The following is a 22,709-nucleotide window of genomic DNA, read 5'->3' on the forward strand; positions in this document are numbered from 1 at the left end:
TGTGTGTTTAGAGCAAGGGTTCACTTGTAGTTTAACTACGTAGTAATAGGGCATCTTGCCTTCACAGAAAAAAATTGTGTTGACAGCCAGAAGTCTTGTTACAGGCAAATATTCAAGTTGTATTGTATTTTGCCCTGAAGGTTTTAGTTTTCTTGATCACTTAATTGATTTTTAGTTTTAGCTGTAATTGATTGTTTAATTGATTTCAGTTTTAAGTAAGGAAAGGGAATAGACAGAGCCGTTCAGTTTTGTAAAGTGTTTATAAAACAGGAAAAGGAGAATATATTTGAATTCAGCAGGTTTTTCTTTTTTTCTCCTTTTTAGAACGTACCTACAATTGGGGTGACAGCAGTTGTTCTGGCCACACATTTATGTGATGAAGTGAGCTTAGCAGGATTTGGATATGACCTCGATCAGCCCAGCACACCTTTGCACTATTACAACAACCTCTGCATGGCTGCCATGAATGGACAAACTATGCACAATGTGACAAGTGAAACAAAATTTCTGCAAAAACTGATCAAAGAAAAAGTTGTCAAAGACCTCACTGGTGGGATACATTGTGAATTCTGTGTCAAAGACAGCTAGTGATTGAAGTGTGGCATTGCTTGGACTTGTTAAATTTCCGGAGGTTCAGCTGGAACAACCTTTTCACTGTCTTAAGTTGTTCTTTAAAGTGTGTCTAGAATGGATGTGGGATCTCTGCTGCCTTTTTTAATGTCAAGTTCAATTTGTTGGACTTTTAAATTTATTTTGATGTCAGATTTTCTTTGCACATTTTTGTGGATAACTATGTAAATACAACCTGGAGTTTAAAGAGATCCATTTAAAATATTTAATGTTTTATGTTGTCTGAAGAAAAGCAGAGTTTTTGTTTTCAGATGTATATGGTACGCACAATGCTAGCCTGAGTTGTCTAACAGCATACAAGAGTTATTTTCCACTGAACTATTGTCTTTGTTGTTCCAGTTCTTGGTGTATGGCTCATTTTCATGCATGCCATGAAAAGAAAGGCGTATATGTCTCAAGTCTTTAATTTCTTGCAACTTGAGCATTGTGTTTTCCCCTCAAATATTTATATTCTTTTGGTTTTGTGCTAATATTTTTTGGGGGGATGGAGGAGGAATGTGGGAGTGGAGGTGAAGGAAAAGGAACTGTTGTGGCAACAACTGAATAGTAAGTACTTTGACGTTCATGATTGATATTAAAATCAGTGATGTGTTAATGTATTTGGTTAGAATCCTGCCTTATCATGAGGCATGTTTGGGCCCAGGGCACGCTATAAGAGGATTTAGCCAGTAGGAGACTTTCACCTGAATCATATCTTTTGTCATTTCCATTCCTTAAGACCCGGATAAGTATTTCTAACTAGTTGATTTGCAGCAGAGTTCAGGTACCCCAGTTAAACAAGTGGCATTAATACAGAATGCCCCCCTCATTTTTAAATTTTTTTAGAGTAATTCGAGAATTTCTAGTTCTGTAAAACCCTGGTTTGTATAAATCTTCCATTTAGCAATAATAGAATCTATGACTAAGCTAAAATTTTCATTGGTTTTCTTTATGTAATGAATTACAGATATCCTAACCTTAATAGTTCACAGTGATGATAACCCATATGAACTCTAGTGTTGGCTATCTAATTGAAGGGAGAGGTAGAGTTGTTGATTTTCCTGGCTCAGCTTTTAAGTCAGCAATTGGGTGAGTGCGTGTCAGTAGTAGTATGATCTAGTAGCAAGCTAGGTAACTGCTGAAGCTGAAAGCAGCATACTAAAAAAAAAAAAAGGCAAAAAGCTATAGATATATGTTCTTGTGACTGGAAATCAGTGCATTGCAAAGAAGCTGAACTGTGCAAATCTACAAGCAGGTTTTGGTGTTCATTTTCATTTTTTTACTAGTGGAGTAGTAGGTATGACTGCATTTGCACCGAGTAGTGTTATTACTCAAATCTACAATATGTGAGCAATGCTTTCTTTGGGAACAAAAACTGCAAATTGACTGAAGGTTGGCCTAGAAACATTGTTCATAGTCATGGACTTTCCACACGGTGAACATTCTCAACTTTTTTTACTTTTTGCTATGAGCGAAGATATGAATGTAGCTGTAGTTTTAAATTCACAAAATACTAATGTGGAAAAGCAAGATTAGGGTGGTTGAGGTTTTTATTTTTGGTTTGGTGGTTTGTGTTGTTTTTTCTTCCTTCCATGGAGAGAAGATTTAATGAATGATAATGTTAGAACGCAGTAGAGTAGACTGATTCTGGCCGTTATACTAACAGGCAATAAAATGACATCATATCATAAAGTGTAACTCTGAAGAAAGTTGTGGACCTCACCTTTCATAAGTCCCATGTACCTATACATCCTTGAGAGTCAGGTGAGCAAATTTGAAAATCAGATTTTTGTGTCTGGCACTGTTTGTGTTCATAGCAATAATATTAATCTAGCTTCTGCTCCTCCATGAAACACATTAATTTTTGTACTAGCAATAAATTTCTAGTCTATGTTTTTCTTGTAAGTAAAATAATTCTATTGTTTAATTTAAAAGTATTTCATGTGTGAAGAGTTTTATACAGATAGTCTTTTAGTTAATATATTAAAATGTGCTAATTATTTTCTCCTGGTATTTAAACTGGAAGCAAAATACCTTAATTTCTTTTGGTATTGGTGAAATTTTGGAAGAGTTCAGAATGTGTGTGTTGGGAGTATGTCCTGAATACACCAAAAACATGTGTTTCAGAGAACTTGGTCCCTCACCAGTTTGCTTTATTCGGTAACTTAAAAATAATCAGTTGATTAATATAAATGCCAATAGCTTTTTGGAGATGCTGTATTTACTGTCAAATTCTCAAATTATGTTGATGTAGGATTAGATTGTTTTCCCACTAGTTTTATGGCTTGTGATAAAACATTGGTCTCCGTGGTAGTGTATACTGCATTGAATACACCTGCACAGACTTGACCATCTGTGAAGTGGCAGCAAAGTTCAGGTTGCAAAAAGCAATAAACTGATGAAACCACTTTCTACGTATGTATTTGTCTCACAGTTTGTAATTTGTTCTGCCTCCTTTATTAAGGATTTTGCATGTCTTACTGGTCTAATTGAGAGTCTTGATGCAATCCCAGGCACTCAAGAAGGGAAATTAGTGGCTGATGATAAACAAATCTTTTTTCCTTTCATTTATGCCTTTTTAATACTTATCAGTGGAGTTTCATCTCTCCGGTGCCTGGAAGAGAGAATCCATCTCAACACTGATCATACTGTAGGCCTCCAGGATTTTGAAATTAATGTGTATGAGAATATTTCAGATGAGGTTATAGCACTGGCCTGAAATTCAAGGATGCAGGTCCTTCAGTGCTGGAGACAAACTGCAGGTTCTGGCCTGGGCTTCAGTCTTACTGGAGGTGCGATAAGAACAAAAGCTGTGCGTGTCTGTGTGCTGCTGTGTCACAGATCTTAAGCTTTGCAAAGAATCTGCATTATGCCTTGTAGATACGCCTTAATGGTGTTTGTTTAAAAAGTCAACAAAGAATTTGGGAGCAGTAATAAAGCCTTTGTGTTCCACAGTTCTCTGCGTAGGAGTTATCACAGTTGTGGATGTGTCTGACCTGTTCTGATGACGAATTTTTTTCATGGTTTCTGTGCAGGGAACATAGCTTTAACTTTGTCCTCCTTTGAATTTAGAGTGGTTGTTAAGTACTTGCATTATCTTTTATGCTTTAGTCTTTCAGGTGCGATAAGTAGAAATTCTCTGTTAGGACTAAACGATTCAGAAACTGCTTTGGAAATTTAGATAATTTATGAAGTTGGTTTTTTTGTTTGTGTTTGTTTTTCCTTGCAATACATTCGGATTTGTGTGGCCACTTAGAGAATAGCAGAAGAGATAAACAGCACACTTGTTTTGGCCAGGTATGATTTGTTCAAACAAATGGAAACTTTGAATTGCCAAGTGTGAATTTTTGATGGCTTTTTTTCAAGTGTTTATAGGAGTCCCGCACCCAGATGGTTTATCTGCAGCGAGGGACAAACTCATGTCGCCTTGGGAAAAGTACAGCAAGTAAGGTTACAATTTGTTTGTTATGATACAGTGGCTGTGTGCCAGAGTTACATGACAAGACATATAGAGCCACTTGACTGCAGAGTGTGAAAGTTCTGAAAAGGGTGGTTGCTGTCTGTGGCCAGTCATCAGTTGATGTTGGAAGTGCATATTGAGCTTGTAGGGTTGCTGAGATGTTGGTAAGGAACAGAAGAGCAGTTCGGCCTCTTCCTCAGGTGGGCGGGTGTCAGCTGAAGCCCCAATAGCTTTAGCTTTCCTGCTGCGGTTGAAACTCCAGCAGGAGATGGGAGGGGACCAGAGGAGGCAACTGTGTAGCACGAGTGTGATCTTTTGTTGCCTGTTGCCAAGGGCAGATGAAGGAAGAGCTCATGCCCCTCTATTAAGACCAGCACAATTGGGATGCTGTGACTTCCTTCCTCCAGCCTGCCAGCAGCAAGGTTTTATACAAATATCTGATTTTACCAGGACCTGGATCTTGGCCTCTGAAATTTCTGTTGCCTGGGAAGGCTCTTGCCTTTCCTAATTTCAAATGTACCAAAGGTGATGATATTCCACATAGCTCTCTTATTTTTAAATAAATCCATGCTGACAAACTAACATTTGTTGCTGTCATCTAAAATGAAGGCTCTTTGTTTCCTGGGAAAGAACAACCTTGCCTGTGTGTTATAAACAAAGCCCAGGAATGTCCTGCCTATTGGAGTTGAGATGATTACCAGCTCTGGCAAAACTGGAGAATATGATGATAATTAAAAATGCCGCTGATGAAAAGCTAGGTGCTACTGAAGAAACCATTGCCTGAAGTGACATATGACCAGATCCAAATGATCTGAAGAGGGATAGCTGAGCCCTGCTGTCAAATGCAACTCCTTTGTTCTGCAGCCACCTAACTCTGGTAATTGCCTTCTTGCAGCAACATGGGTCTTGACCTGAAAGTTCCCAAAGCTCTAGGAGTTATGTTTGTAGACAAACATAGGTACATCCTGGTCGCAGCAGGTTTGAGTGGTTTGGCATCAGCCTTGCCCCATGTCTCATGAGATGTTGGAAGGCAGATGACCTGCTCATGGAGTCCCCGAGGGGCTTGGTCACACCACACCTAAAACTGCCTGTATGTCTAATCACCTTTAAGAGGTACATAAAAAGTGCTTTTCTTGCTACAAGCAGAGAGTTCAGGGTTCTCTGCCTCCTTGGCTATTTTCTTTACTTTTCCTAAAACAACGCTGTGAGCGTGGACTGAAGCACTCGCCCACATGTGCACTGGTGGTGCGGATCACAAACTTGGGTATTGAGTGTCTGCATTTCAGCATGTCCCCAGCCACAGGATATGTGTGTCCTAAGGTGAGTGCTCTTGCTGTCTGACCAAAACTTCTCACATTTTATATAATCCTCTGCACCGTTCCTGCGAAGGAGCCGCAGTGGCTCATAACTCTGTGCTGGTCTCTGTATGAGCGGTGAGAGACCTCTACACTGCTGTGTGGGAGTCCTTCTGCTTAGACACCACCTTCACTGCTCTAACGCTACCAGACAGAGCTCCGGTGGGAATGTGATGCCACCCAGGTGCCAGGCTGCAGGCTGTGCCCTACTCTTATGCCAGTACTGGACGGCAGCAGTGAGCACACCTGTGGGAGGTGTGCCCAGCTAGAGGAACTCCTCTGCTTGGTGACAGAGCTCCTGGAGGAGGTATGTTGAGGAGAACCAGGGATTGCGAGAGAGAGAGAGAAAGACTGCTGGAATTGCACCCTACCTTCCCTGGGACAGGCCCAGCAGGCAGACAGGATGCGTGATACAGTCCTTCCTCTGCCTGGCTGAACATAGTGACTAAAGGGAGAGGGGGCAATGGTGACAAGTTCCTGGCTGGCACAGCAGGCGCGTCTCCTCTGTGACTATCCCACCTTCCCAGGTGCCGTTGTACAATAGGTATGAGGCTCTGTAAGTGGAACTGAACAACAATGAGGATGATGGTTGATTTAGCTTGGAGGTGTCACCAAGGTTAAGTCAGCCTCTGCCCTCTGCCAAAACTGCTTCCATAAAGAAAAAAGATGGGTCATTGTCATAGGAGACTTCCTTCTGAAGGGAACAGAAGGCCCAATATGCAGACTGGAGCTGCTTCTTAGGGAAGTCTGCTGCCTCTCTGGGGACCAGGTTAAAGATGTGAAGAGAAAGCTTCCTGCCCTGGTGTGGCCCTTGGGTTACTATCCTTTATGCATTTTTCAGGTAGGCAGTGATGAAGTTGCAAGAAGTCTGAGGGCAATCAAGAGAGACTTCGGGGTCTTGGGACGATGGGTTAAGGGATCAGGAGCACAAGTAGTGTTCTCTATCTCTCCAGTTGCAGGGATTGATGAGGGAAGAAACAGGAAGAGCCAGCAGATCAATACCTGTCTCTGAGTGTGGTGATACTGGCAGAATTTTGGGATTTTTGATCATTGGGCGGTCTACCTGACACCAGGCCTGTGGGTGACAGATGGGCTACACCTGCCTTCACGGGGAAAAGGATCTTTGCACAGGAGTTAGCAGGGCTTGTTGAAAGAGCTGGCAGAAAAGGACCTGGGGGTGTTGGTCGACTGCCAGCTGAATATGAGCCAGCAGTGTGCCCAGGTGGCCAAGAAGGCCAACAGCATCCTGGCCTGTATCAGGAACAGTGTGGTAAGGAGGATTAAGAAGGTGATCATCTCCCTGTATTTGGCACTGGTGAGGCCCCACCTCGAGTATTGTGTCCAGTTTTGGGCCCTTCAATACAGGAAAGACATTGAGGTGCTGGAGCATGCCCTGAGAAGGGCAACGAAGCTGGTGAAGGGTCTGGAGAACAAGTCTTACGAGGAGTGGCTGAGGGAGCTGGGGTTTTTTAGCCTGGAGAAAAGGAGGCTGAGGGGAGACCTTGCTCTCTACAACTCCCTGAAAGGAGGTTGTAGCGAGGTGGAGATTGGTCTCTTCTCCCAAGTAATAAGTGATAGGACAAGAGGAAATGGTCTCAAGTTGTGCCAGGGGAGGTTTAGATTGGATATTACGAAAAACTTCTTCACCAAAAGGTACTGGAAAAGGCTGTCCAGGGAAATGGTTGAATCACCATCCCTGGAGGTATTTAAAAGATGTATATTTAAAAGAGGTATATTAAAAGATGTGGTGCTTAGGGACATGGATTAGTGGTGGTGCTAGGTTAATGGTTGGACTTGATGATCTATGATTCTGTGGCTTATTCCTTGCACCTTTCTGTATCAAAAGTATTGCACTGGTGTTGTAAAAGCAACAAGATTTTTTTAATTAAAAAGAACAAAATAAGATACCTTCCTTCAACCACAACAAGGGATCTTTTGGTGGGGACCAAGTATGTGTTCCTCACAAGCTGGAATTCAAACTTTATCACATGCGACTGACTCTGGTATGTTCACAACACCATCAGTGGCAGCTCTGATGGTCAAGGTAGGAAGCAGACATTACATCAACTGTGCTATGACAACTTTTATGGCTTATATTGATGTGCAAGGTCAGGAATTACTGGGACTGGGTTTTAAGGTGGGGGAGTGGAGAGGCAACGCCTGTAGACTTTGTTAATCTCTTCAGCTACCTGCCTGTTCCAGATGACTTACCCTTTTCTTCTTGCCCAAGCATTTGTGCATCACCTCTTTGTGGTTTAACAAAAAAACCCCTGTGACTTGAAATTCTCATACCTGTTAACACTTGCATTTTCCAGCCTGTGAACTGGAATTAGAACTGCTCATGTGTGGAGGGTTGAGCAGGGCTGAACATAGGTTGTTTGTTTCCCTCGGGGGTCATCTGCCTGGTCATTCCTTTTCACAGTCTGCCTCTTGCACTCGGGCCAAAACCAACTTGTTTCCAAGCTCCTACATATGCCTTTGAGGAGAACAAAGCCTTCTTGTTCAGTGCAGCCACTCCTGCTCCCCCCCTGTGGGCAGCGAGGAGCCCTGGCCTTTGGAAGGAGGCATTTCCAGTTGCATGGGATGGCTTCATCAGTGGTGACATGTTGGAGCTGCTCACTGGAAGGTGCTGCCAAGGGTCAACAGGAACATGATGGGCAAGTTGCAGAAAAACATTTCTCCCCCCCCCCCCCCCCCCATCTTTCTGACAAAGGAAAACTATAAATAAAAGCAGGTGCTGCAGTGCTAAGCATTGTGTGCTTCTTTCTCAGTGGTCTTTGCTTTCCTGCTGTAGCCAAAATAATTATTCTGTAGCTCAAGGAAGTCTTGAGGCCCAGCTTGGACCTTGAGTATGTAAGTCAGTCCTGAGAGGGGAGCAGAAACAAAGTGCCTTGCAAATCTCTCCCTTTCTCCAGCCTGTTTCTACCTAATTTCAGCTGAAAAAAAAAAAAAAAAAAAAAAAAAAAAAGCAGCACATTTATTTCCTCACCACCACCTCAAGCTGAGTTAAGGATGAGAGGATGTGAGGACCCTGGTGGAGCCAGTAGAGAAGCTGCAAGGGAGTTTTTCCTCTGCAAGAGCTGGATTTGTTGCTCATCATTTCTTCCCTTGTGTCCCCTTTGGTTCTGCCCCCTCTATTTTGTGCCATCAGTATGTTTTGTTGTGTTGGAAAACAGCAGTTTCCTCTTTTCTCTGCCACCCTCTTGTGCTCCTGTGTGCCGCACTGGGCTGTGATGTGTCTCTGGCCTCTTTTTGAGGCCGACCAGCTGGAGGAGTTCAGGTGGGAATGGTTTGTGCCTAAGGGATGTGAAGGCATTTGCTGTGGGGTTAGGAGGCTGCAGCAGAGAAACCTGAGAAAAGGCCTGGGGGAAACATGGGATACGGTTGGGAGGAGATTTGGGACAAGCAGGCTTGGAGGGGAATGAAACCAGGACCTTGCTGGTGGGCTGGAGAAGGCAGGAATCTCATTTGAACATCCAAGCGCATCCTTAGAAGTGCCTCTGCAGCAGGACAGCAGCTGCCAGGATCGACCCTCTATAGCACCGCGTGCCTGGGCCTTTCATGCTGCTGTAGCATAAATGACCATAAAACATCACAGCAAAAATTTGTGGCCAACTTCTTTCTGCTGAGGAGAGCAGATGCTCATAAGGTGCTGGTGTGAGTTTTTTTCATGGCTTTGGTGTGGCTGTACCTGCAGGAGAAGATCGGGACGTGGGTCCAGAGCGGTTTTATGATGCCTCTGTGTTGTTCTGTTGGGGAATGCAGTTTGCAGGTTATTGTAGTTAGTTGTTTCGTGCCTTTTTTATGCAAAAATCTTCAAAAAGAAAGAAGAATTGGTTTGTTCTGTCAGTTGAGTGATGAGATTACCATGAGCATTTTCAATTTTATGTCTGGGTGGAGAGGTCTGGGGTTATTTTTAAGCAAGTCCTTTCCTGTTTATAGAGCAGTTAATTGGGACAGATCATGGCTTAGCACAAAATCCCAAGGGGTTTTCCCTCTGGGTGGTCACGAGCGTCTGAAGCCTGTCACCATTTCTCCTGTATGGTTTTATGGGACATGATTTCTAAGCCTACTTTTCCCCCTAAATGGGCTGACCCTCGTGTCACCAGCCAGCAATTTGTGCCGGCTTGTCCCTGGCTCTGGCCGCTGCTTGGAAATGGATGGATGAATGTCAATTTGTAGCTCTGCAGCCTGGGGAGACACTTGAGGCGTCTTGGGCTGGAACCTCCTGCTGCAAAAGGACAGTCCCAGCCTATAATGGCTTATATTCAGACTGCATTACAAATGCCAATGATTTTTGATACCTGGGTACCAAGAGGGGATTTTCCCACGCCCAACAGCAGATCTGGAGGTTCACAAATAAGATATGCTGAACTTTATGCCGTGGTATAGAAGCAAATGCGGCGAAGCGGTCCATGAAAGTAGTGACAAGGAGGGCTCCCTGTGGTCAGTAAATGCAGCTTGGGCTTTTCTTCCAGCTGAGCTTCAGGGAGGCAGTTCGCGTTTGCAGGAGGCCTGGAAAGGAGAAGTGGGTGCGTAGCCCCATCTAGTGCTTTGGCGTGAATCGTGCTGCTAAACTGGGCTGCGCAGGGGCTGCGGGCCAGCTCTGCGCCCGGCTCCAGTGCGCCGTTTTGAAGGATCAAAGCAGGAAAACAAAAAAAAACACCCCTCACCGCTAATGCAACACGTGTGGGCTGTCTGCTGGAAGGTAAGCCTGAAGCGAAGGCTGCGGGAACGAACTGTTTTTCTTGCTCAACGCACAAGCGGAGCTCAAGATAAGGACTTTTATCCCATGGCTGGGTATTAAATACAGTCAGCTGTCGGCCCAGCCGCAGTGCAGCAAAGGATGCAACCCAAGGTGGCAAATACCAACCTGTACCCAGGCCTGGTGCTCCCCAAGAGGAGCCAAGTTTTTTTTTTTTTAATCAGATAATGTTTTCTCAGATTGTAAATTTCAGTTTCTTTCATCTGTGTAGGCTTGAACATAGCAAAACCTGTATCTAATACTATTTCTGAATTCCCTTAGGGTCAGAGTCTCCATCGACGATCTGAGAGCTGGATCAAGGTGGGGGGATCCGAGAGCTGCTAAAGGACCTGGGTGTCTGAGTCAGGACCTGGGTGTCTGAGTCAGGACCTGGGTGTCTGAGTCAGGACCTGGGTGTCTGAGTCAGGACCTGGGTGTCTGAGTCGACACCTGTGTGTCCCTTGCCTGCAACAAATCAGCCCAAACTGGGCATCTAAAGAAGAGCCGGGAGCGCCGGGTAGGTGCAAGATGGATCATAGGGCTCTTAGATAGCAGGGGTGTAAAGTGACAACCAAGGGATGGGATAACAGGGCATTCCCCTGTCTTGTGGCAGTGTCTGTGATGTTTGGTGGCTCATTCCGTGACAAGCCTGTTTCTCTACAGAAGTGTTTCTGTGGATGGTGGCTGTTGGTGTGCAGCGTGTTCTCAAAGCAAGTGAGGTGCCGACCAAGGGCATGGCTGTAGCAAAGCCATCTGAAGAGGTGGGACATGCTACATGGTCTGAAGGGAGGAGAGCTGACGTCCCTATTCATACTCACTGTGTCCCCAATCCATGCCCCCCCCAGACACAAGGATGTGTCCTCTGAGCAGAGCATCGCACTCACCTTTAGTGCTGGTGGCACTTGGGTTGCCAGAATACAGCAGCCATCCTGAATCTACTGCCCGCACCTGCAGAAGAATAATTGTGAGTCTTCACACTCTGCATAGAGGTATTTAGGTTTGTCCCTTCTTCATTTATTTTTCTTCCTCTGGTGGTTGCATGGAAAATGGGTAGGAGAGACCACTTAGTGATTTAGGATGTTTGTGTTTTTATTCCCCGCCCCGCCCCCCCCCCCCCCGCCCTTCCTTCCCCAGTGTTTAAGAGCATTTGGGCAAGGGTCCTACTCCCTCAGCCCAGTCCAGGATCCTGGGGCCTGGAAGAGGCAGGTTGGGATGTGTTTTGCAGGTTGCATGGACAGGGAAAGTCACCGCTCAGCTGTGACACTGCTGCTCTGTGCACCAGCAGTGCAGAAGGGAAACTTGCTTTGTGTTTGAAGTTGATGTGGACCTTGCCTGCCAAGCCAGAAACTCATCAGACCTCTGCAGAAGAGTCAAAAAAATGCCATCGTCTTCACCCGAAAACCCGAATCTGTGAGGATCCACTGTATATTGGAGGTAACAGTTAAGGTCTCTGCTACCTCCTGCCCTGAGCCTGCTTTGTGTAGCTTCTGAAGAATGACCTCATGGTCTTGATCAGCCAGATCTCATGGTCTTTCCCCACACATGGAGGAGTTTCTTTATTCCTTCTGTAAGTTTGTGCCTCTCCCCTACTCTGGGAACTGTGGCGTGAGGCACCCAGTCACAGAACAGTGGAAATGCTGCAGTGCTGAGCTGCCTCCATACCACCTTAGAATCATAGAACTGTCAGGGTTGGAAGGGACCTTAAAGATCATCTAGTTCCAAACCCCTGCCATGGGCAGGGACACCTTCCACTAGATCAGGTTGCTCAGAGCCCCATCCAGCCTGGCCTTAAAAACTTCCAGGGACGGGGCTTCCACCACCTCTCTGGGCAACCTGTTCTAGTATCTCACCACCCTTATGGTGAAGAACTTCTTCCTAACGTCCAGTCTGAATCGTCCCATCTCTAGTTTTAATCAATTCGCTCTAGTCCTACCATTACCCAACATCCTAAAAAGTCCCTCACCAGCTTTCTTGTAGGTCCCTTTGCAGGCCCTTTCTGGGAGGCATTTGCCCCAGGTGCAGCCCAGCATGGGGTTCTTCCCCTTCGGTGGGCTGAGGAATGAGCTCTTCTTTGTGCACTGTGTAGTTGTCTCTTGGCTCAGTGGTTGTACCCATGAGGCCTGCAGAAATGACCTCAAAAGGGATTTCAGCCCTTTGACTGCTAATCTGAAGCCCTAGCTACAGCTGGATGCAGAACCATAGGCTGTTGAGATGATCTGTTTTCCTAGAACTCAGAGCACTGGGATTTGGTATCACATGAAGGAATTTCTCCCATATCTTATTCTCTTCCAGCACAAGAAAGTGGAAGAAGGCACTTGAGACAGAGGTTTTTATGATGCACCTTCACATCTCTGGATGTGGAGTGCATGTGCAGGATTACTGACGCCTCCTGCTCCGGCCTCCACAAGTGTACATGCTGTTGCTCAGGATTCCTAGAGGTTTGCAGGCAGCAGGAATGTTTCGGATCTGAGAGAAACTGAGATTTATCCACACAGGAAAGTCTGAGCAGCTGTAATGGACAGGACAACAGTGATGCATATAAAATGCTCGGCAGCCCTGGCTTTAACCCAGGACACCAGGAATTGTGCTCAAGTTTGTTCCTTGCATTGGAGCATGTGTTTGATGAGCCAGAGCTTGTCAATTGATGGTGGCTAATGTTGCAGCTCATCTCGGTGCTGGTGCATCTCTGTGAGAGATGGTTTCAGCAGATTGTTGATGCTACAGGCAAATGAAGAGGAGATCAGACTGAGCCCTGGGAACAGTCTGAGCCCATGAGCTTGTGGCAGTGAGTCAGTCTTGATCTGTCACAGATGCGACTCCTGTGTTGGGTACTCACAGTGAGTGCTGTTCAAGAGAAGACTTGAAATCAATAGTGTTTCCTAGCTCTCGGCTGTGAGGTTGCTCCAGAGGTCACTTAGGACCTCATCCAAAGCTTACTAAAATGCAGACGCTCATTGACTTCAACAGGCTTTGGACCCAGTGTGCGAGGAGCCAACTTTACAGAGCAGCAAAATACTCCCAACACATGGTAGCTCCACGCAGGCGTAGTGCTGTAGGAGGGAAAGTGCCATGCAGAAACCAAGCAGTTACGTGACTTTTGGGGGTACCTTCTCGCTTGTTAGGGATTCATTAGCACCAAGGTGAAGGCACTGGGTGTTTGCCTACTGAATTCACCCAATCCCTTCTGTATTTGGTAGCACGGGGAGACTCCAAGATGGCCTTTTCAGGCAGGTGAAGGTACAGACAGGAGTTGCCTGTACTCCGGTTGAGAAAACCTTCCTGTTATTGTCAGTCCTAGCCCTTTGTGGAGGCCAAATTTAAGGAAAACTGCGTATTGGAGTAAAAGCAGGAATTCTGCCAGCCTGAATGATGTGTGCATATACTCCAGAAATCTTGTTGTATAGAGTTTTGAGGAAGGCAACAGTCTCCAGCTCTAGAGGGAGCGTTGCTACATACGTTGAGCTAATGCATGGAGGTCTGTCCGGCCTGGCTAGTTCTCTGTGCCACCAGAGAGACTTGGAGTGCAACAAAAATCCTGAGACCTCTGAAATCATGGCTGGCCAGGATACATGAGCAAACATAGACCAAGGCAATGCAAAGGGTCAGTGGCAGAGAGAGTGATTCCTTTCTTCCCTCTTCATCAACCTGGAGAAAGGACAAGATGTAACGGACACAAATAGCATCCTGGGAGGTTTAGGTTCAGCAAGAAGACTTTTTTTTTTTTTCTTCCCTAACATAAGATTAGAGAAGCATTGGCATGGATTATGCCGGGAGGTCTTCCAGCACTGGAAAGTTTGAAGACTGCATTGGATGAGCTCCAGCCACGACTGTTTCAGCTGCAGCTGATCCCACCGTGGGCAGGGGATGGATTTAGCTGCCCCGGAGGGAGGAAGGGAGTGTTCTTTCCAGCCTATTTCTTTCTGCCCTTTTGGCAGATATTAGATGATACGCATGATATGCAGTGATGCTAGGGTTGCGGTTACTCACCCTTCCTCCTGAAACATTTTTAGCTCTCCTTATAGGACATTGTGAAAAAGCAAAGTCCAGAAGTAAAACTGGGACAGATTCTCCCCCGGAGCTAAAGTTGATGCTGGGGGCAGAGGGGAGGGAATTGCAAGTCCTTGATTCAGAACTAGCTGAGTGTTGAACCCCACCATGGACAAAATTAGAGCATCTCCTGGACTGATTTAAAATTTACAATCCTGGAAAAAGCACCTTATCAGCTCGCAGAGGTTGTTATTTAGTCTGAGAGGCAGCTTTCAGGTATGTTTGAGCACTGGGGCTTGAACTTACCTCTCTCCTTGAGTGGTGATTGGGAATGTCAGCTGGAGAGGAGATCTGGGGACAAAGGAGGTTCCACATTGCGCAGAAATAAACGGGAGGCTCAAAAACTGCAAGAAACCTGCTCTCTGCACTTCTCTTTAGCTTCTCTCTCCTCTTGTGAAAATAGCGTGTGAAACCCGGAGAAGCCAGCTGGAGCCGAGGGATGCAATGGACCCTGACACTGTAAAACACTTCCCTGCTAAATCCTGCCTGCAGCCTGTCCAGGGAGGATTTGCTCCATGGCTCATTGCACTCTCAGCTGGCATTTTGTTTCAGCTGCTCCTCGCACCTGCAGCAGTGGTGGCAACTGGAGAAGCTACCCTGTGAAACCTGCAGCACAGATGAGTTGGGATGACACAGGGGGGATGTGTTTCGGTCTATATACATCACATCACACAAAGCCACCGAGGCGAGGTGAGGGGTGGGTTCTTTGCTGGCGCAAACTTGCATAGCTGGGAGCTGCATCGATTGATGCCACAGCAGGGTGTGACCTCACCCATTGATGGCGACTGCAGCCGCTTCTGCCATGTCTGTTGTCCCTGGAGAATCTCTTCCTTGTCTTTGAAGGCCTTCTGCTTTTTTGATACTCTGAGCTTTCTGATCACTGTGCTGTTTCCACATTTATTAGGGGAGAGGAGAGAAGAGAGGAAAAAATATTTGGGTAAAACAGTGGCCTGGCGAACTCAAGCGTTTTTCCCTCAGCCCAATCCTTGTCTATAAAGAGATGGTACGCATACCGCTCCTGTTCTTGTTTTGGGATACACTTGCAAGTGTGACCCCATGTTACTTATTCTTGATGTACGTTCTTGCCCATAGCTAGTCTCGCTAGCTTGTTGTGACACTTATTGGGAGATGTAGCCTGTCCCTGGTCTAGCACGTGTGACAGCCAAGTCTCCTCTCTGGTTCCAGGCTGGTTTGCTTGCTGCTGGCGATGGCTGCAGTGGGTTATGGCAATGCAATGATCTCTTTTTTTGGCCCTCGCTCCAGCTAACAATGCTTGGGGGAATCACCCTTTTCAACTCTAAGCTGATTCCTGAGCATATGCGGGCCAGACTGGGAGAGCCCCACTGCTCTCCTCCCAAACAGCACTTGCCAGATCAGAGCTCTGCTGTCATTTCTCTCTGCAGTCCACAAAAGACAGAGTTGCCATAAAAGGATCACACCTGGTAGTACAACAACCTCCTGATGTACCTGTGAAGAGATCCTGATGTTCAACCCAGCAGCTGGCAATCATCAACATGCAGAGCTCCAAATAAAATACATTCCTGTGCAGCTTTCGATCCTTTGACAGAGATGTTTCCCAGTGTAAAGCTGCCATGAAAAGTGTAAGCCAAGAATATATCATTTCTTAACCAGCGGTGCTAGGAATACTGCTGCAACACTCAGGAATGAAGCAAATACACCTGGAGCGGTTTTATTCTGGCTCTGAACTTTTCTTCCCATCTGCACTAGCTGTTAGGCAAGAACTGAATGGTGCTCAATTCATCATCTCATCAAAGGGCTGCATGAAAGGAAGGCACAGGAACAACAAAGGAGGTGTAACGAGTTGTCCATGGCATGTGGTTCCCCCTGCTAACAGCAGCTGAAACATGAAACCTGTGGTATTGCCCGAAGTCTGCAATCATCCCGTATGCTACCAGCTCCCAGGAAAAAGAAAGGACGTGCAAGTGTTTTCTTATACAGAAACAAGGAGGCAAATGGGTCTTGAGGCCCCTCATCCAGCACACGTGTATGAATGTTGTTCTAGGAGCACCTGCAAGTCCAGCAGCGGCTTCCCATGGGATAACCATGGAACACTTTCAACTGCCTATGGAGAGCACTGATGCCCCATGAACTGGTGGATCTTTCAGCAGGTCTAATTTTGCTTTTGCATGATCTCTGTGAGCCCTTTAGTTTGGGTTGCAATTTCAATATGCGAGCAGTTTGCTTTTTGCGGATGCGCCTTCAGGCCGGCATGCCTGCAGCAGGCAGGGCAGGTAAAAGGGGATGTGGCTGCCATTCAGCGTGCCGCCTCTGCTGTAGCTTGCATCTGGCCTTCACTTTGTTCTTGAACAAGTTGTTATGTTGAATGACAAGTATTTTTCCCCTTTTTCTTTCTTTTTCTCTTTTCAATAGGTTTACTGAAGAAATAAAGATTACGCAATGTGACCTCTGCCCATTGGTCCCCCAGGTAGCTCATGGCCAATTTTAAATAAACTTTACATATGAGGAGAGTTGTTAAAGGAGTTACAAGTTCATAAACAATGTAAAAATCTGTGCCTGGATAGGGGAGGAAAGGGGTAGGTCATTTCCCACCCTGTTTCAGTCAGCCAGCTCTGGCTGTGATACTTGGTGGGAATCCAGGTTTGCTTAATCCTGCTGCTCACAGACCGTCTAACTTTGGCTTTTGCGGGTACGATTCCAGAAGTGACTTTGGGGATGCAGAAGCATGATACGTGGTGTTTCTCATCTTGCTTGGAAAGACGATGCTTGAAAGTTCAACAGGGAGTCTTTGCAGGCAGGAGTTTCATCCTCACCGGAGGGAACCAATGGATTTGATGGCTTCCTTGCTAGCAATGAGCAGGGAATCATGTTAGGGGCAGCCTCATCACCAGGTTGGGCTGGAAGAAGACGAAAGGACCACGCTCATCTCCTGTTGTCTTGCATGTTGCTTTTCCTCCGCAGCAGAAGGGATCAGATACTCTCCCACGCTCTCGCTGCTGTGATTATACAACCTGCGTTGCTGCTTCTCCAAAGCCCTTTCAAAAAGGCAATCCTGCTGACAGTCGTGCTGCCCTTGAGGTACCTCTCTCGCCATTGGCTCTGTTTTTCTTCCAGCAGACAAAACCTGAGGGATATAAATCAAAAGGGACAAGTGGAGTGTAGGAAATGGGCTACTTCGGTGCGCGTATTAGGGGAATCTCATAAAGTCCTTCGCAGCAGCCAGGAGATTCCTGCTTTTGCTGCAAGACCATAAAAGTTGCTGTGATAGCTCTTGTGTTTTCTGCACCCCGAGAGAGAGGAAATCATTTGTCTCATTTGCTGCTTCTACTGATGCAAGATTTGCCTGTGTGAATACTTTTCTTTTCCTTCACACCCCCAGATAGACTTTCCATTGATTGCTGCCCAAATCCGTGGCCTTTAGATCCTGGAACTCAGTGCTGAAATAGCCTCCTTCCAGGTAAAAAGGAAGGATGAGGAACTAAAAAGTGGTGGGTTTCGCTTCTTTATCAATCACAGTGCTTCCTAAACTATGTGGTTAGGGAAGTGCAGAGCTCAGGAAAAATCCAGGCTGAGGACCTGGCCTCAGCATCAAGGATTTCCTTTCCGAGATGAGCTAACTATTGCTGTACTCTCCAAAGTAAGGATCTCCCACTGTTTTATTGATTGTACTCTATTTTTTTTTATGTCACACACCTCATTCAAAGAGCATCTGAACACAGTTTTCTCATGGAAAGTGCAATTGTTTTCTGGAATGTGTTGCTGTGGAGTATTGCTGAATCCAGGCACTTAGCAAAATTCAAAAGGAGGTTGGATATTTGTATGGATCACACCACTAGTCAAGACCCATAAGGGATTATGCTAACAAGTTTTGGAGCAGATATGAATAGCGCTTTCAGGCCTTAGCTGTTCTCTAGTGCTTAGAGCTTAGGAGGAGGCCCTCATGTTTGAGAGATTCCCAAATATCTGCCTCCTGGGTGTCTTCTTGTACCTTCTCATCGCTGTGTGCTGGAGAAAGCATGGCTCTGTTCCGTATTTCCTTTGCTGTGACTATCCATTTGCAGTGTGTGTAGACTAACTAAAGGATCATAAGCAAGATGCTCCTGACAAATGTCATGCTTGTCCCAACTCTGAGTGAAGGAGAAGCCAGCACAGGCTGGATGCTGGGATTACGTGATGTATCTTCTCATGTCATTTGGGACGCAACTCATATTCTCTTTACCCTAACCTGGATTACAGGCCAAGAAGGGTCCAGACCCCTCATGAACAAGGAGCAGGATAAGGCACCTGTGTAGGGCTCGTGGTTCCCTGCCCCTCAAGGCAGGTAAGTGACAAATACCCTCTGATGGCCACCATGTAATTTTGGTCCCCTCTCACTAGCTGTGCTCCTCACAGTCTCTGGTACAAATAAAGCCACTGAAGGGGACAAGGAGGACTCTGCAGACAACAGAGGCAATGGGTGAGGGTACTCCTCCCAGCTGCCATCCTCTGCCTGGGTCCTGGGGTGGTTGCTTTGCCCTGGGGAGAGGGGAGGTGTTGTCTGGTACCTAAACAAGCAGGCATGGAGCGGAACACTGCTGAGCTTATAGTCCTCCTCCAGCAGAGCCCTGTGTTGCATATGAATCAATCTATCCATCCATCCATCCGTGGCAGAATTAGAGATGGCTGCGATGGGAATATGCAGAAGGCTGGCACGTCAGGCCAGTTTTGAACTGTAGAACTAAACTTTGCTAAATTCGCAACAGGCTTCTTGCTGATGGTCAGTTCTTCCGCGGTATTAACCAGTATCACTGCATATACGGGACTCAGCCTCTAGCAATCCTATAAGTATCAGGTAAAGGTGAGTAGGCTTGAGAGAGCAAGTCAGAACCAAACTGCTTGATTTTTGGGTTGTGGTTTTTTTTTTTTTCCCCTTCTTCAGTTTTCCTCATACCTGGTGTTTTTATGCTACTGCCCGATCCCAAAAAGGGGAAGGGGTGGGGGGGAGTTTTCCTCTGCTCCTGGTACCACTTACCTTGTTTTCTTTGTCTTGCCAGCCATCCTCTTTGTGTATTGGAGGGATGCTCTGCCTTTTTGCAGCCTCTTGTGTTTATCTTGGCCTCCCTCTGTTATGGGATGTCTCCTAAGTGCACCCACACCACCTCTGCTTGGCTTTTTGGTGATCACAGTGCTGACATGCGTATGCAAAATTGTGTCTGGCTATGCCAGCAGTGTTACAAAGCACTCGCGTGCTCTTGCTGGATACAATTTTTTCTTTGGTAAGCTTATACTGTGGTTCAAGGCAAGTCAATATTAATTTTACACTGGTCAGCGTGTTTATAATTTATGGATGTCATAGGTGTCCGCATCGCCTCGGCAGGCTCTCCTGCGTGGGTGCATCGGCATCGCTCACTGCTCCGGTTTGGGTTTCATCATCTCTGCGTGGTGTGCGAGGGAGCTAAAGTTTGCCTGCAAGCGGGTGCACGTTTGCATCTTCCCCTCTCCGTCCTCAGCATCGCTGCCTGACACTCATGCCACCCGTGTCCTGGGCCCACGTGACCACGCCGGACACGAGGGGACCCAAAGCCACCGCACTCCCCGGCAGAGGGCAGTGACAGACAGATGGACAGACGGATGCACGATGTATGCCAAGCGCTATTTTGCTCTTCTCTGGGACCCTTTAGCCAGGGATCTCGAGCCAGTTAAGCTGTAGCATAAGCCACATACTTAACTGCTTTGCTGGATGAGGCCAGGCTGCTCAGAAGCTGGCGGGATCAAGGCTTGGTCTCTCGTTTCCCCAGCTGAAGAGGAGAGTGCCTGCGGCTCCAGCCCATAAAACCTGAGCTTGGTGTGGGTCTTTGGTAGGATGGGGGTGGGTTAAAGAGGTCCCCGCAGGATGATAATTCTTGCATGGTTCTTAAGGAGGATTTCTCTTTGGCGTAATTGATTTTGAGTGAGAGTTTCAGGGTGGGTTGCGGGGGAGAACACAGATGAAACCCCATGTTCTGGCCGTAGATTTTTGCCTGAACAAGTACACTGAGAACAGATTGCAGATGGAGACCTTGGGAAGTGATGCCAGGAGAAAACTACCACCCTAGAACATGTGTGAAGGTAATAATATCTTTTTTAATTTGACTAGCCACCTCCTCCTCCTCTTCCCTTTCGTTTCCCTGCTGGTCACAAAGTCCCCAACTCAAAGCACCACACTCAGCCACCAATGCACACAAACAAAGCATGGGTATTTTATGCACTGACCTACTGATAGCTGGAATGTGAAGCGGGAGAGCTCAAATAAAGCATTTAGTATTAGCCTGTTAAAAATCCAGGAGGATCTTTCTATAAACTGACACTCTCCCAGTTTGCCCTGAATAGTGTAGTGCACCTGTTCTTGTGAGGTCTTGAAAGCCACACAGCAATGGACCTGGTTAGCATTTAGATGGGAGACCTCCAAGAGCTTTAGGTTGTTGAGAAACAAGTATTGGAGGTTCAGTAAGTGGCGTTTTCCTCTGAGTCAGTGTTGAACAAGCGCAAGTTCCAGCAGCAGAAGGTGTCCTTCTGGCCCCCAAGAGCTCTCCAAAGTTAAAACCCATCAGGTCAACATCAGATGCACTGAGATACACTAGGTGTCTGCTAAAGAGGAGAGAGACATGCACAGTTCGTGGATCTGACACCCATCACAGTGTCCACTGATGGACTGGACCCTAGTATTCAAGTTTTGAGCAAAAATGATTATATTTTTAATATGGTAAGGGTCAGGTTAGGATGCTGGAGGAAGGAGATTTTGAAGGAGGGATTCACATCTCCCTCTGCTTCTCTCTTTTGCTTGATGGCATCGAGCTTGACAGTAGCCGGTCCTGACTCTTTCCCCCAAGGGTTGCCGGATAGCACTCTCGCTCCTCTCGCAGAGCCCTTTGCTCTTGCATGTGTATCACTCGCTGTCTTCTGAAAGCAGAACATCTGATCAGTCTACGTTTCCTCTGGACTCTTCCTTGGGGGCAACATGACTGCTAACTTACACTTAAGGATTCAGATCAGAAGATGCTTCTGTGGGTGTACCATTACAGCCCATTTCCACAGGCTATTTTGGGGTTTTTCCACCTTGGGGAGAAATAAGAAGGCTGATAATAGATTTTTGCCGATTTCACCCTCAGACTGAGGTGGGTGGAGAGGCTGTAGTGATTACTAAGGACACAGCAGAGGTTTTTTTGGGTTGCTAGACATTCAGCGTGGGTCCCTTGTGCTGGGGCTGGCTTTTTTTAAAAACGAACGTGAGCTGTTGGACTTGGCGCTGTGGGATTCTGACACCACCTGGCAGAAGGGTTGCGCTCAGATCAGGACGACTGTATGTGTTTAATTTTAAGCTGGAGGAGGAAAACTATGGTGAGTCCTGGGTCAGTGACAATGAAGTCTGGATTCCAGATGTGCAAAGCCTGGCAGCGTGAGACGGGAAGGCTGTTTAGAGAAGAACATTTTGGAAGTCTGGGGGAGTGCACAGTGGGATACTAGATCTCAAATTAAACCTTCAGCCAAAAAGGGAGGAATCTAGCAGCAGTTTTATCAGACTGGGCTACTGCAGGAATTGATTCAGCTGCAGGCCAGGAGTTTTGCTGAGAAATTGGCTCCTGCAGCAGCCTTATCTGATGGGTCAAGGGAACGGCTTCCAGATTTTGCAAAGTGGTTCATCTAAACGTGGGGCAATGGGGCAGTGAGCTGGCTCAGGATCTCTGGGTGAACTTTTGAAGGTGCCCAGCATAGAGTGGTGCTTTCGACTGAAGGTTGTACATGTCTGGAAGCAGTATTGCAAAGACAGCAGGGACGCATTGCTGCCAAAAAGCTGCAGAGCTTCTGTTGGTTTTGAAAGCTCAACTATCCTGATTGTCTTACCCCACAGATGGCAAATGGGAAGGAGGTTTTGCAGCAAATGATGCTCCTTGGATGCAAAAGCTCATGTTTTGGTGTCAGTTAGTCATATTGTCAGCTCCTTGGATACGAGTGCGAGATGGCTGTGGGTCGCTGGAGCAGCAGGTAGCATCTCCTGTTGCAAGCTCGCCTTTGTGCATGGCCCCATCCGCTCCTGTGGCTCTTGGCAGGTGTTCAGTGCCTCCTGTGACATGAGTTGTCGCGACTGCTGTGCTTTGCACTGATGAGGGATCCATTTCCAGGGTAAAATCCAAGTGTTTGACAGCACTGTGACTTGTCTTTTTGCGTGGTGTGAGAAATGGGCAATGCCAAAATATGACTTGAGTCTTTTGAGAGGGCTGTGGCTCTCTACATGCATTCTGCTCTTTTGCCTGATATGCACCGCATGGTAAAAATCATGCTTTTTAAAAAATTCAGTATTTAAACATTTTCTTGTAAGGAAAAGCCTTAAGTCAGAAGGAAAAAACACAGCTACAGAGAAAGGCCGTGCCCACAAACAGGCAGGTAGGCACCTTGCTAGTGGGGACCATGGTTCCTACCAATGTCAGGCATCTCCAGGAGTAAATAGCAGCTGTGTGAATTTTAGGGATGTGAATTTTGAGTTAAGATTTGAAAATCC

General features: G+C 46.4%; 1 protein-coding gene across 7 annotated transcripts in view; it reads left to right on the forward strand.

Annotated features, from left to right (window-relative positions):
* Positions 1–3,529, forward strand: part of ST3GAL5 (ST3 beta-galactoside alpha-2,3-sialyltransferase 5) — a 41,111-nt gene extending 37,582 nt beyond the window's left edge. For 4 of the 7 annotated variants that reach the window (XM_063336206.1, XM_063336210.1, XM_063336203.1 and 1 more), the window contains exon 7: positions 325–3,528. In XM_063336206.1, the coding sequence (XP_063192276.1) occupies positions 325–588 (264 nt within the window). In that variant the 3' untranslated portion in view covers positions 589–3,528. Of the gene's footprint in view, positions 1–324 lie in introns of all 7 variants that reach the window. The other 3 variants (XM_063336208.1, XM_063336209.1, XM_063336204.1) reach the window with 2 other exon arrangements.
* Positions 3,530–22,709: the final 19,180 nt, after the last annotated feature.

This window comes from Chroicocephalus ridibundus, chromosome 5, assembly GCF_963924245.1.
Source record: "Chroicocephalus ridibundus chromosome 5, bChrRid1.1, whole genome shotgun sequence".
Taxonomy (NCBI): Eukaryota; Metazoa; Chordata; class Aves; order Charadriiformes; family Laridae; genus Chroicocephalus; species Chroicocephalus ridibundus.